At 42.7% G+C, this 15,734-nt stretch overlaps 1 protein-coding gene across 7 annotated transcripts in view; it reads left to right on the forward strand.

Annotated features, from left to right (window-relative positions):
- SASH1 (SAM and SH3 domain containing 1) overlaps window positions 1-15,734 on the forward strand; it is an 890,912-nt gene that overhangs the window by 841,640 nt on the left and 33,538 nt on the right. For 5 of the 7 annotated variants that reach the window (XM_048844286.2, XM_048844289.2, XM_048844288.2 and 2 more), the window contains one exon: window positions 12,374-13,209. In XM_048844286.2, the coding sequence (XP_048700243.1) occupies window positions 12,374-13,209 (836 nt within the window). The remainder of the gene's footprint in view (window positions 1-12,373; window positions 13,210-15,734) is intronic. The other 2 variants (XM_048844290.2, XM_048844293.2) reach the window with 1 other exon arrangement.

Here is a 15,734-nt window from a genome sequence, read left to right on the forward strand (position 1 = left end):
TATAAGTGCTAAATCAGGTGGTGTGACTCCTTATGGCTGTTAGGTTTGTTTGGTTTGGTTTACTATCAGTTTGGTCCAGCAAAAGCAGTTGATGTTAACAAGCTAATTAGTATTTAATGACTCTCAGACTCACAGACTTTAAGGCCAGAAAGGGACCATCATGATCATCTAGTCTGACCTCCCACACATAGCAGGCCACAAAACCTTACCCACCCCGTAATAGACCCGTAACCTCTGGCTGAGTTGCTGAAGTTCTCAAATCAAGTTACAGGGAATCCACCATTTACAGTAGTTTAACCCTGCAAGTCACCCATGCCCCATGCGGTCGAGGTAGGCAAAAACAAAAAACCAGGGTCTCTGCCAATCCTGATCCAAGGGAAAATTCCTTCCTGACCCCAAATATGATGACCAAATATGATGAGCACATGAATAACACCTACCATCCAGACACCTGAGAGAGAATTCTCTGTAGTAATTCAGAGCCCTCCCCATCTAGCATCCCATCACTGGTTATTGGAGATGCCACTGTAGGCAGTCTCCTCATACCATCCTCTCCACAAACACATCAAGCTCGGTCTTGAAGCCAGTCAGGTTTTTTGCCCCCACAGCTCCCTTTGGAAGGGTGTTCTAAAACTTCACTCCTCTGATGGTTAGAAACCTTCATCTAATTTCAAGCCTAAACTTGTTGTCATCCATTTGTTCTTGAGTCCACAATAGCGCTTAATTTAAATAATTCATCTCCCTCCCTGGTATTTATCCCTATGATGTATTAATAGAGAGCAGTCATATCTCCCCTCAGCCTTCTTTTGGTTAGACTAAACAAGCCAAGCTCTTTGAGTCTCCTCTCATTAGGTAGGTTTTTCATTCCTCACATCATCCTAGTAGCCCTTCTCTGGACCTGTTCCAGTTTGAATTAAACTTTCTTAAACATGGGAGACCAGAATTGCACCTAGTATTCGAGATGAGGTCTCACCAGTGCCTTGCATAATGGTACTAGCACTTCCCTGTCTCTACTGGAAATACCTCGCCTGATGTATTCTAGGACTGCATTAGGCTTTTTCATGACCACAGCACATTGGCGGCACAAAGTCATACTGGAATCAACCAATACACCCAAGTTTTCCTCCTCCTCTGTCACTTCCAACTGATAAGTCTTCAACTTTTAGCAAAAATTCTTACTGTTAGGACCTAAGTGCATGACTTGCCCTTTGCACTATTAAATTTCATCCCATTTATTCCTCAAATTCTCCAGGTCATCCAGATCTTCTTGTATGATATTCCAGTCCTCCTCCATATTGGCAATACATCCCAACTTTGTGTCATCTGCAAAGTTTATTAGCACACTCCCATTAATAAAAATGTTAAATAAGTTTGGTCCCAAGACTAGTTCATGAGGAACTCCACTAGTAACCTCCTTCCAGCTTGATGATTCATCTTTCAGTATGACCCATTGTAGTCTCCCTTTTAACCAGTTCCTCATTCACTTTTCAATTCTCATATTAATCCCCATCTTCTCCAATTTAACTAATAATTTCCCATGTGGAACCATATCAGATTGCCTAAAAAATCAGTTATCTTCTCAAAGGAGATCAGGTTAGTCTGGCACAATCAACCTTTTGTAAAACCATGTTGTATTTTATCCCAGTTACCATTTACCTCTCTGTCCTTAACTACTTTCTCTTTCAAAATTTGTTCCAAGATCTTTCATACCATTGAGGTCAAACTAACAGCCTTTAGTTTTCCAGATCATCTTTTTCCCCTTACTTAAAAATATACATTTAAAAGCTATTTTATCTGGCACTTCACCAACCAGAAAGCTCTATAAACCAGCATTTCTGATCTTCATTGAAAGTCCGGTTTATAGTTTGGTTGGTGTGGGGCCAGCACGGGGTTGGGGTGTGGGAAGGGGTGCGGAGCAAGGACTCTGAGACAGAGTTTGGGTGCTGAAAGGGGTTTGGGGTGCAGGATGCCAGATCTGGGGGCCGCTCACCTCAGGCAGCTCCCAGCAAGCGGCGACCTGTTCTGGCTGCTCCTAGGCAGAGGTGTGGCAGGCGGCTCTGCATGCTGTCTCCACCCGCAGGCACCACCCCCACAGCTCCCATTGGCCGCAGTTCCCAGCCAATGGGAGTTGCAGAGCCAGAGCTCAGGGCAGGGGCAACACGCAGAGCCACCTGCCACACCTCCGCCTATGAGCAGCCAGGAGAGATCGCCGCTTGCAGGGAGCAACCCAAGGTGAGCGCCCCCAGATCCAGCACCCCCTCCCGTGCCCCAAACTCCCTCTCAGAGCCTGCACCCGAACCCCCAGCCCTGCACTCCCTTCCGTACCCAAATTTCCTCCCTCTTAGTTAACCAGCATTTTTCACTTATTGGGCACCCCCCAACATGCCCAATAAAACAGCTTTTACTGTATTAACAATCCTCCAGTCATAGGGTATGACTGCTGAGTTTACAGATTCACTAAAAGTCCTTGCTATTGGGGTTGCAATTTCATGTGCCAATTTCATGTGCCAGTTTAATATTCTTGGATGGAGATTATCCATGTCCCCCCAATTTAGTCCCATTAAACTAAAACTTAAACTGTTTGAGTTTGACTTCCACCTTGGATGTGGTAATTTCTATTTTCAATATCCTTGCTCCCATTAGCCAGCCTGCCACTCTCCCTAAGCTCTTCATTAGCCTTGTTAAAAAAAATGGAGGCAAAGTATTTGTTTAGGTGTTGGGCCATGCCTTGATTATCTTTAATCTCTACCCCATCCTCAAACATCCTCCTTAGAGGTCCCACTTCTTCTTTCCTTGTTTTATTTTTATTTATATGGCTATAGAACATTCTAATATTGGTTTTAATTTCCTGAAGGTCCAGCTCTGCTTGGATTTTGGCAGTTCTCACTTTATCGCTACGTTTTCTGACCTCCAAGAGGTAGCTTTCCTTGCTGATCAAACCCATCTTCCATTCCTGGTAGGCTTTCAGTTAATCACCTGTTTGAGATACTTGCTCATCCAGCTTGGTCTGCAGCCTTTCCCTATGAATTTTTTCTGCTTTCTTGGGATGCAGGCTTTAGATTTCAGAGTAGCAGCCGCGTTAGTCTGTATCCGCAAAAAGAAGAGGAGGACTTGTGGCACTTTAGAGACTAACAAATTTATTTGAGCATAAGCTTTCGTGAGCTACAGCTCACTTCATCGGATGAAGTGAGCTGTAGCTCACGAAAGCTTATGCTCAAAGTGAGCTGTAGCTCACGAAAGCTTATGCTCAAATAAATTTGTTAGTCTCTAAAGTGCCACAAGTCCTTCTCTTCTTTTTAGGCTTTAGATTGTTTTCTGCAACTTTGATTTAAAGTACTTCCAAGCCTCCTGCATGTTAAGATCCTTGAGTTCTCAAGTCTGGTCCACTTTCCTAACTAATTCCCTTAATTTTGAAAAGTTTTTGCCCTTTTGAAATCAAGGGCCCTTGTTGCAGATCTATTTTTGTTTCTTTTCATTTAGTTTACACTGAATTAGCTCATTATCACTCCAACCAAGATTATCCCCTACAATCAGTTTTTATGTGAGGTCATCACTACTCACCAATACCAAATCTAAAATGGCTTCACCTCTTGTTGGTTCAGTGACTATTTGGTGAAGAAATCTGTCAGTTTTCACATCCAGGAAAATCTGGGCCCTACTATTATTAGTAGCATGTGTCCTCCAATCTATTTCAGGGAAGTTAGTTTCCCATAATCACACAATTCCTAATAGTAATTATTTCATTAAAAACATTAAATAGGTCTCTATCCATATCCTTATCAGATCCTGGAGATATGTAGCATACCCCAAGCACTATGTCAGGGGACCCTCTAGTAGCTCTTCGCCACCCCCAAAAGTGATTTTGGCCCAAAACAGATTGTCTTATCCATTCTATCACTTCTAATTTCTTTACAGTCTAACTCATCATTAATCTATAATGCTACTTCACCACCTTTACCATTTTTTTGGCTTTCCTGAACAGCCCATGCCCTTCAATACCTGCACTCCAATCATGACTATTATTCCATCATGTTTCTATTATCCCTATAATATCTGGTTTCACTTCCTGTACCAGTAGTTCTAGTTTCTCGATTCTGTTACCCAGGCTCCTTGCATTGGTGTACAAACATCTTAATTGTTGCTGTTTGGCTTTTCCCACATTCCTTGCTTGATTGGGTACAGTCATTCTACTGCCAGTATCACCTACCTGACTGTTAGCTTTGTTGGTGTCAGCACTATCTGTCCTCTTAATGTCCATTCTCCTACCCACTGCTGTTCCTTTCTTGCTGTTCCATTGCTGTATCCTTTCTTATTTGATTTTCCTCCTGCTCAATGTTAGAATAAGGTGTGGAGACTTCATGAGCATCTCCCCCAAATTCCTAATTTAAAGCTCTTTTTCAGTTGTACCAACCTCTGTCCCAGAAGTCTATTTCCCTCTCTACTTAAGTGGAGTCCACCCCATGAGAACAATCCTCTGTCCATGAATTCTTCCCAGTGGTCAAACATCCCAAAGCCCTTCTTATAGCACCACTGCCTGAGCCATCTGTTGATCACCATAATCTTGTCTGTGTGCTAGGGACAAGTAGAATCCCACAGAAGATCACCTGAGCCTCCATTTCCTTAAGCATCTTCCCCAGCCTGGCATAGTCTCCCTTGATACGTTCCAGCGAGAATCTAGCTGTGTCATTTGTTCCCACGTGAAAGACGATCAGTGGATTCTTTCCAGCTCCCATTAGGATCCTCTTCGGCCTCAGGTCCACATCCCGTATCTTAGTTCCTGGCAGACAGCACACCCTTTGTTTTCCCGATCAGCTCTGGTGACAGGCCTGTCTGTTCTTCTTAGTAGAGAGTTACCAATCACATAGACCTCTCTTTCCTTGTGATGGTGATATTCTCCAGCCTTCCTCCTATTCTTTCTGGCTGCAAGTCCTCTTGTCTTTTATTCTCCCTTACAATCTTCTGCAAGTCAACCTGTATTCTCTTGGGGCTCTGAACTTCGGGTAGCTCCACTGACTGACTCTTCCCATAGGACTGGCCGTTCTTCTCTTCTTCCTTGCCCTCCCTCTTTCAGTTACGGCCTGCTGTTCGCCTTTTACGTTGTCCAACTCAGCAAATCTGTTCCTGGGCTCTGTTTATTCCTCACTAGCCTGTCGTTTTTTCTCTGCCTGGTTCTTGTAGTCACATGCTTCCACTGGCCACTTTCCTCACCCAGCAGTCTCCCCTCAGAGTTCTTTAGTCCAGTTTGCAGCTGTCTTGACTTTTCCGTTCAGCCTCCTCTTGCCTTCCCTCCATCATCTGCTCGAATCCCCTTCGAAACTCAACCATTGTTTCCACCTGCATCTCCAAACCTCGGATCTTCTCTTCCATCTGCTCTATCAAGCAGCACTTCATACAAACGAAACTCTTTTCAAGTACCCGCTCTAGGATAGTGTACATCCTGCAGCTTCTGCATCTGGTCATCTTCATTGTCTCTTCCATTGCTTGGTTCACTGCCACTGCTGCCTCTGTGTCTGTCATAGCCTTCCCACCTCAAGTCCTGTCAAGGAAAAAGAAAAACGAACAAAACCAAACCAAAAACCCAAACAATACCAGAACACCAGACACACCACTCCCTTTACAAACTCCCACTCATATTCCCCTGTTTATAGCTCAGTTTGCTGTCTCCTATGCCACTGGCTGGCTGCTTGGCTGTCTTTTATAGGCCCCCTAATCAGAGAAGCCCCATTCCCTAATCAGGGCTCTGCTTCTCTCAGATCATACTGCACCTAACAGCCTCTGCAAACTGAACAGAAATCAGAAAAAGCACACATCACCCACAAAAACTCACTGACTGCCACTAAGGATCAGGGTCTTGCCGCCTCCTTTCTCCTCCAACAGGACTCCCACTCAAATGCCTCTGTTTACAGCTCTGTTTGCGGACTCATGTGCCACTGCTCATTAAAGTGTATAAGTAGACTCAGTTACCATAGGATCTGTACTGGGATCCTGTACTGCTCAACATATTCATAAGTGATCTGGAAAAGGGGGTGAATAGTGAGGTGGCACAGACCGTGCAGAATTACTCATAAGTCCAAAGCTGATTGTGAAGAGTTTCAAAGGAGTCTCACTGAACTGGGTGACAAAATGGCAGATGAAATTCAGTGTTGATAAGTGTAAAGTAATGCACACTGGAAAAAATCTCAGCTGTATATACAAAATGGTGGGGTCTAAATTAGTTGTTACCACTCAAGAAAGAGATCTTGGCGTCATTATGGATAGTTCTCTGAAAACATCCACTCAATGTGTGGAAGCAATCAAAAAAGCTAATTGAACATTAGCCAACCTTTAGGAAAGGGATAGATAATAAAACAAAAAATATCATGGCACTATATAAATCCATGGTACACTCACACCTTGAATATTGCATGTAGTTCTGTTTGCCCCATCTCAGAAAAGATATATTTGAACTGGAAAAGGTGCAGAGAGAGGCAACAAAAAGGATTAGGGGTATGGAACAGTTTTCATATGAAGAGATTAAGATGACTAGGATTGTTCAGCTATTAGAAAAGAGATGAGTAAGGGGGAGATATGATAAAGGTCTATCAAATCTTAACTGATGTGAAGAAAGTGAATAAGGAAGTGTTACTTATTCCTTCACGTAACACAAGAGCTAGGGGTTGCCTAACATAATGAATAGACAGATGGTTTAAAACAAACAAAAGGAAGTACTTCTTGGAACTCATTCCCATGGGATATTGCGAAGGCCAAAAGCATAACTGGGCCCAAAAAAGAATTAGGTATCTTCATGGAGGATGGGTCCATCAATGTCTGTTCAACAAGATGGTCAAGGACACAATCGCTAAACCTCCAACTGCCAGATGCTGTGTGACTGGATGGAGGGGATGGATCACTCAAAATTATCCTGTTCTGTTCATTCCCTCTGAATCATTTGGCACTGGCTGCTGTCAGAAGACAGGATACTGGGCTAGTTGGACCACTGGTCTGACCCAGGATGGCCAATCTTATGTTCTTAGGGAATTTCTATGGGAAGTTTTATTATGCCACGTCAGGGAACTCGCCACAGGTAATTTTGCCAAAATTCCCCACCCGTTTCTCTTGTTTCTAAAGAAAGGAGAGGCATTCACTGCATTTCCAGATGCAGCTTCTCATGCTTTTCACACAGATTCTTTCATCCTGTTAAATGTAGATTTACTGGACAATGGAATTTGATGCTGACTGAATCTATCGGTATTTTATCTTAATTTTTTTTAGTGGCTAAGTCACTGATGCTTGCTAATTCTCTGCTACCTTTTTCTCCATAGCATTTTTAAAAATCATATATGTTTGTATCATTAAGGCTCTGTACCAGGCATGGCCAAACCATGGCTCGTGAGCTACATGCAGCTCTTTTATAGTTAGTGCGGCTCGCAGAACTCCCCTCAACCCCTACTCCCCCATTCTCCACCTACCAGACTGAATTTGGGGGGAGCTCGGGTCCTCTGCCTTACAGCAGAGATGGTGGGGTAGGGACTTCTGCCCAGCAGGTAGGGGGGGTCTCAAGGCTTCAGCCCCGCGTGGCATGCCTGCCAGAGCTTCGGGCTTCAGCAGGAGTGGGGCTGAAACCCCAAGCCCTGGCAGGAGGATATTGATATAATAGGCATCACAGAAACCTGGTGGAGTGAGAACTATCAATGGGACACAATCACTCCAGGGTACAAAATATATTGGAAGGACAGAACAGGTCCTGCAGGGGGGAGGGGAGTGGCACTGTCTGTGAAAGAAAATGTAGAATCAAATGAAGTAAAAATCTTAAATGAATCCACACGTTCCGTAGAATCTCTATGGATAGTAATTCCGTGCTCCAATAAGAATATAACAGTAGGGATCTATTATTGACCACCTGACCAGGACAGCGATAATGACGATGAAATGCTAAAGGAGATTAGAGAGGCTATCAAAATAAAAAACTCAATAGTAGTGGGGGATTTCAGTTATCCCCATATTGACTGGGTACATGTCATCTCAGGATGAAATGCAGAGTCAGAATTTCTCGATACTTTAAATGACTGCTTCTTCGAGCAGCTGGTACAGGAACCTACAAGGGGAGAGGCAATTCTTGATTTAGTCCTGAGTGGAGCACAGGATCTGGTCCAAGAGGTGAATAGAGCTGGACCGCTTGGTAATAGTGACCATAATATAATAACATTTAACATTCCTGTGGTGGGAAGAACACCTCAGCAGCCCAACACTGGCATTTAACCAACCTCCTCATTTTTGCATAGTTCCCCTTTCTGAAATTAAACAGAAATTAAAATGTACAGTGAGTCACTAGAGTGAAATCCCTGCAAGCTGCATGGACACTTTTCAAAGACACCGTAATAGAGGCCCAAAATAAAAAACACAGTAAAAGAACTAAAAAAGAGCCACCATGGCTTAACAATCATGTAAAAGAAGTAGTGAGCGATAAAAAGGCATCTTTTAAAAAGTGGAAGTCAAATCCTAGTGAGATAAATAGAAAGGAGCATAAACACTGACAAATTACTTGTAAAAATGTAATAAGAAAAGCCAGAAAGGAGTTTGGAGAACAGCTAGCCAAAAACTCAAAAGGTAATAACAAAATATTTTTTAATTTTACATCAGAAGCAGAAAGCCTGCTAAACAACCAGTGAGGCCCCTGGACATGGTTTCTGTAAAGGGAAATCATGTCTTACTAATCTATTAGCATTCTTTTGAAGGGGTCAGCAAACGTGTGGACAAGGGGGATCCAGTGGACATAGTGTACTTAGGTTTCCAGAAAGCCTTTGACAAGGTCCCTCACCAAAGGCTCTTACGTAAATTAAGTTGTCATGGGATAAGAGGGAAGATCCTTTCATGAGAACTGAGACAGGGAACAAAGCGTAGGAATAAATGGTAAATTTTCAGAATGGAGAGGGATAACTAGTGATGTTACCGAAGGGTCAGTCCTAGGACCAATCCTATTCAACTTATTCATAAATGATCTGGAGAAAGGGGTAAACAGTGAGGTGGCAAAGTTTGCAGACGATACTAAAATGCTCAAGATAGTTAAGACCAAAGCAGACCGTGAAGAACTTCAAAAAGATCTCTCAAAACTCAGTGATTGGGCAACAAAATGGCAAATGAAATTTAATGTGAATGAAAGTAAAGTAATGCACACTAGAAAAAATAACCCCAACTACATATACAGTATGATGGGGGCTAATTTAGCTACAACTAATCAGGAAAGAGATCTTGGAGTCATCACGGATAGTTCTCTGAAGATGTCCATGCAGTGTGCAGCGGCAGTCAAAAAAGCAAATGGGATGTTAGGAATCATTAAAAAGGGATAGAGAATAAGACGGAGAATATCTTATTGCCCTTATATAAATCCATGGTACGCCCACATCTTGAATACTACGTACAGATGTGGTCTCCTCATCTCAAAAAAGATATACTGGCATTAGAAAAAGTTCAGAGAAGGGAAACTAAAATGATTAGGGGTTTGGAACGGGTCCCATATGAGGAGAGATTGAAGAGGCTAGGACTTTTCAGCTTGGAAAAGAGGAGACTGAGGGGGGATATGATAAAGGGATATAAAATCATGAGTGGTGTGGAGAAAGTGAATAAGGAAAAGTTATTTACTTCCCATAATATGAGAACTAGGAGCCATTAAATTAATGGGCAGCAGGTTTAAAACAAATAAAAGGAAGTTCTTCACTCAGCGCACAGTCAACCTGTGGAACTCCTTGCCTGAGGAGGTTGTGAAGTCTAGGACTATAACAGGATTTAAAAGAGAACTGGATACATTTATGGAGGCTAAGTCCACTAATGGCTATTAGCCAGGATGGGTAAGGAATGGTGTCCCTAGCCTCTGTTTGTCAGAAGGTGGAGATGGATGGCCAGAGAGAGATCACTTGATCATTACCTGTTAGATTCACTCCCTCTGGGGCACCTGGCATTGGCCACTGTCGGCAGACAGGATACTGGGCTGGATGGACCTTTGGTCTGACCCAGTGTGGCCATTCTTATGCTCTTACGAGGGGCTGAAGCCCCAACTCCCGTCAGGTGTGCCCTGGCTCTCAGACTTCTGAAGATTTTCATATGTGGCTCAGTGGGTCAGTAAGTTTGGCCACCCCTGCTCTATACTATGGACTGACTCCGTACAACATCTGTTGTGGCCTATGACACACAATGCATATTTTGCAACTTGTTTAAATACATATTTTCTCAATAGGCCAATGTAATTTGTCAACGCTTATTCACTCTCATACGAACTATTATTCTGTTACACTGGGAAAAGGAAAAGTAATTGAACCACTGAACAGTTCAGTGCAAGTGATGTTAAGAGTGTCAAATCTGGCACACAACCATTCCTTTATTTAGCTGGCTGTACCTTCACAGAAGAGAGGCGTAGGTTTCAACTAATGTGTGTGCAGCAGATGTCTCTTGCCGACAGAATGAACAGAAGATGAAATAGGAAGTCTCAACTCTGAATTTACATCCTTGTTTAGGCTGAGGCTAGACCTGCAATGTTGTTTGCATGTTGGAATTTATTCACTATTATTAGGATAGTTTACCAACACCATAATTGAAGTCAGTGGTCCAAATTCATCCCGGCTGTAACACTGTGGAAGCCACTTGAGTTATAGTGGGGATGGATAAAACTTCAGTTTTCTTTTAAAAAGAAAGTTTCACAACTCACTAAAAATGAATTCAATCTGTACAAGACAGCTCTGTGAGCACTTGGGAACACATACAGATGTGTGAATTGCCTATATACATGCCCTAGCTAATATATTGGGCAGAACTGTCATGTATGTGCGTGATATTTTTTGGCATTTTTCCCTAACTCAGCATCTGGCTTAAAAGATGCTCAGTAGAAAAATCTGAAGAAAATGTTTTCTAAACCCTTACACGTAAAAAGGAATTATGTTTTAAGTGTATTATTTGCCTCCACTAATCCCAAAAGCAGCCCAGGTCCCGTTCTTGTATCTTTGTTCTAGCCATTATTTTAAAATAATATTTCAGTTTGAAAAATCATTTTTTCCACCTAAAATATGGAGAGCGGCTGAAAAGCATATTTTTAAAGGGATGCTGAGGTTGGTACATCCACAATTTGACCTACTTCCTTTCTCTCACAAATGCGTTAAGTAAACATAATGTAAATAGAACTCGGTGCCACCCCCAGGAAGCTCTAGCCTTTCAATATGATCCTTGGGCTCAGCTCCATACCTTACACAGAGAAATACTGTTGGCTTGTAGCAGAACTGGCGATTGGAAATCTAAACCAAGTGGGGATGTTTGGTGTGGTGTTTGCTCTTGGGTATCTTGAATGCATTTCTTGCCCATAACAATTACATTGCATTGCTGGTAGCTGAGCTCTACGACCCAGCAGAATGGTATGGGAGCCCCTGTGGGTGTACACATTTCTTTTCACACTTTTCTGCAGTGTGTTTTGCAAGAAAGAAGTGGGGAAAACTCCTGTGATTTCACTGTGTTTACAAAACACATGTAACTTCTGATAAGATTCCCTCCACACTTAGTCCTTCAGTTTCCTTGTTTTCTTTAAATAAATACTTAAATATCAATGCATCAAAATCTGCAGTCCTCAGCTGAGCAAACTTTTTAGAATTCAATGGGAATGTTGCTCAATTAAGAACAGCGGAATTTGGCCCATTGCCAACATCTCAGCACCAGAGTAACAACAAAAAACCAACAGGAGGAGCATAGTCTGGCATATAAGTGATGTGATAGGACACCTGGGTTCTGGTCTCACCTCTGCCACTGACTTGCTTGGACAAGCCACTTAACTACTCTGTTCTTCATCTCTCTCATCTATAAACGAAAGAAAATACTTTCTTCTCCTTCATTATAGCTCTGTGAGGTTTGTGAATGAAAAAGCACTGTATAAGTGCAAAGTAGTTTTATTACTATTATTATTTCTAATTAATAGAATAAAACAGTGTGTGCAGTGATTGATGAAAAAATACGTTCTGGGAAGAAGCATCTTGATTTCAACTTTTTAAAGCTTCATTACTGACACCACTTGGAAGGGGAGAATGATGTTTAAAATGCTGAAAAGGTCTTGGTAATGTCTTTTTAAAATATTCTTTAAGGCTACTTCTTAATTAAGTTATCCCAGAATTCTTGCTTTGCTTATGGAAGTGGGAGAACTTGCTGCAAGTCTGTCCACCAACAAAAACGTTATGGGCCACTGTGCATCACAAGTAGTCAGGAATATTTTCTCCATTTTAAGTATCTGTATTTTGTTGTTGTCTTAATTTAATGAAATGATTGGCCAGAGCACAACCTCCAGGGGAAGACTCATTAGTGTATGAGTAAATTAGACGATAAGTGTGAAAGATGATGTATGTTTTGCTGCTTTTGTCCCCTATAGGTGTGGACGAGCACTCACTTGACAGCTCTCCTGTACTGGATGACAGATCGGCACTTTACTCAGGAGTTCACAAGAAGCAATTCTATTTAGATGGCTCTTCTGAAAAGCAGCCTGCGGATGATTCAGACTCACTCACCACTTCTCCTTCATCCAGCAGCCTAGATACTTGGGGTGCTAATAGGAAGCTGGTTAAGACCCTCAGCAAAACTGATAGCCGTGGACTTATTAAGCCCCCCAAGAAGCTGGGGACATTTTTTTCTTACCCAGAAGAGGAGAAGACCCAGAAGGTTTGCCGCTCTTTGACAGAGGGGGAGATGAAGAAGGGCCTTGGCTCCCTGAGCCACGGGGTAAGTACTGAAAGTATTTGCTTTTATGACAGCACCAGGCACAAGCACCATCTCCTGGTGTCCCTGGAGGAGGTTCAGAGTGTCAGGAAGCAGATCCGATTGAAGAAAATGGATACTAACTATTCCTGTTCCAGAGCTTTTCTCTGCCAGCGTCCTGTCAGGAAAGGCGCATCCCCTGCAACTTGTGACCTACAACTGCTCCGGCACAAAGCCAAAGGGGGAGGAGGTTGTGGCTTCCCAAACAGAAGGCTTCGAGGGCGCACCTCTGTCAGTGAGTTCAATATCACCTACGTGGTGGAGAGAAGCCTGTACAGTCACCTCAACCTATCACAGCTGGTGCGTCCCGTCACTGACAGGACCATGAGCAAGGCTGACAAGCAGGACCTGAGGAGATGCCTGCTGGATGAGGATGAGGAGGCCAAACGGAAGTGGGCTGCCACAGTGGACCGTTGTACTAAAAGGGTTCTCTTGAGAATCCACCAAAAGTCTGTGAGTCAAAGAGCTGTCATGAAGGTGGCCTTCCAGTTCCTGTGAGGTTGCAGTCAGCATTGTTTCTGCTTTCTGTCCCAACCTGTAAACTTCAGTACAGTGTTTTCCCCCTCTCATTTGCCAATAGAAGTTGTTAAATGCAAAAATGAGCTGTGAGGACAGGGGCCGTTCTAGTCCCCAGTGAAGAAATTGGTATAATCCCTTTCAGTGTATAAAGAGAAGAGCATTGTCAAGTCTGCGGTTCCCATGTGCATGGAGTGACTCAATGGGAAAGAGCAAAATTTACCACTAAAAGCTTCTTTTAAACTCTTCTAATTCAGAAATTGAGATTTTGGGGAAAAGAGAAGCAATGTGAAAAAAGTTTTCTGCTGTTTCATAAATTAGTTCAGCATTCCTTAAAAGGAAATATTGTAGGTTACCTAAATCCTTCAGGTGGATGGAAGACTGAGTAAATTCTGCTTCTCTCCTTCTGCTTCCTTCTGTTATCCTTCCTACTCTCATCCCAGATCTTCCCCCTCAGTTTTCCTCTCCATTGCTAACACAGTGCACTCCAGCTCTGTAGCCTCCCTCCCCACATGTCCAGCACTCGAGAGAGGTAGAGGGCTTTGTTATCTACATGTCGTCTTTCCTCCCCAACTTCTCTCTCCAGCAGAGAATCTCTCTGAGTCACTTCTGCCCTGCCCCTGACTGCAGCTCCTGCTCCCTAGCATGTGATGGAGGGGAGACCTGGGAAGTTGGGATACAGGGAAGGGTAGCCAGCAGAGGAGTGTATGCTTTTAACAGCATGAGTTAAAAGCCGCATGGCTTTTAGCTAAGACTGTAGCAGACTCATTAATCTCAAGATGGTTGAGTACCACCAGAGGGGAAAAGAGCACCACACCCAGGCATACACTTGTATTTGGTTGATGGCGACTGTGGTAATACTTTATTTTGACCCAGTACAATTAACAGTTTCTCCTGGCTATTCCACTAGTGCTTCTGTGTAGCCTACATAAGGACAGCCATACTGGGTCACACCAAAGGTCCATCAAGCCCCCTATCCTGTCCTCTGACAGTGGCCAGTGGCAGGTGCCCCAAAGGGAATGAACAGACAAGTTATCATTAAGTGATCCATGCCCTGGCACCCAATCCCAGCTTCTGGCAAACAGAGGCTAGGGGCACCATTCCTGCCCATCCTGGCTAACAGCCATTGATGAACCCATCTTCCCTGAATCTACCTAGCCCCCGTTTGAACCCCATTATAGTATTGGCCTTCATAACACCCTCTGGTAAGGAGTTCCAGAGGTTGACAGCACATCGCATGAAAAAATACTTCCCTGTGTTTGTTTTAAACCTGCTACCTATTAATTTCATTTGGTGGCCCCTTGTTCTTGTAAGTAACACTTGTAAGTAACACTTCCTTATTTACTTTCTCTACACCACTCATGATTTTATAGACCTCTATCATATCCCCCCTCAGTGGCCTCTTTTCAAAGCTGAAAAGTCCCAGTCTTATTAATCTCTTCTCATACAGAAGCTGTTCTATACCCCTAATCATTTTTGTTGCCCTTTTCTGAACCTTTTCCAATTCCAATATAGCTGGAACTAGCTGACTCATCACTGGTAGTGTCATGTTACTTCCAGAAATAGTGTTCTTGAACAATATTCTTTTATGTAATGACATTTTAATTGATTGTACCTGAAACACCCCTCTGCAGGTTGAATATTTGTGGGGCATATGCAGACTGACAAGATCTGCTAGTTTCCGCTAGTTCTTCATGTTTTCTAAAATACCACAGTTATGCATTAGAAATGCCCTTTGATGTTCTCTTCTTGTAAATACAGATGCCATCCCAAAGAGGAAGCTGTTTAATCATTTAAAAACATGTGAGTAGTCTCACTTTTGAAGTCTCATTATGGAACTCATTAGCTTGTTCACAAAGATAAAATTAGAGAAGAAAAGGAGAGCACTTCTTTTCTTTTCTTTTTTGGAGTGGACTTTCTAATCAATTAGCTTGAAAGAAACTTCTTTTTAAAACAGCAGAAACCTGATAAGAGTCTCATGACCTTCAAGCACCTCCAGTCCTCCTTCCTAAAATTGTAACGCTTGCTGCAACCTCAGGATAATTGTAATGCCTTTGTATTCAGTGGAAGTGGTCACAGTCTAGTCTTGCCATTTGTTTTTGTCATTTATATTTGTTTCGGTGACCTGGGCATGCTTGAAATTTTTGAATCACATCAGTTTTTCTTTCCTCCCAGTATCCTAATATGTTGGGATTTTTTGATTGCATGACCATTCCATTGAATATCCCTCTCTTCATCCACAGACTTTTTGTTTGGTACAGTATTACCAGAAATGATCAAAGTGACATGAAAGGGCAAGGTAAAGATTTACAAGGACTTTCTTCTCAGAGAAGATTGCTAGAAGAACTACTCTGGCTAGCTTAAAAGCCATTGGCTGAGAACAATTCCTTAAGTTCTGTTCCACTGTCCTCTCTTCAGTGTTAGGTTATCTGAGCAAGGTGGGATTAATTAGAATTTGCTTG

This window comes from Caretta caretta, chromosome 3 (genome assembly GCF_965140235.1).
Source record: "Caretta caretta isolate rCarCar2 chromosome 3, rCarCar1.hap1, whole genome shotgun sequence".
NCBI classification, from domain to species: Eukaryota; Metazoa; Chordata; order Testudines; family Cheloniidae; genus Caretta; species Caretta caretta.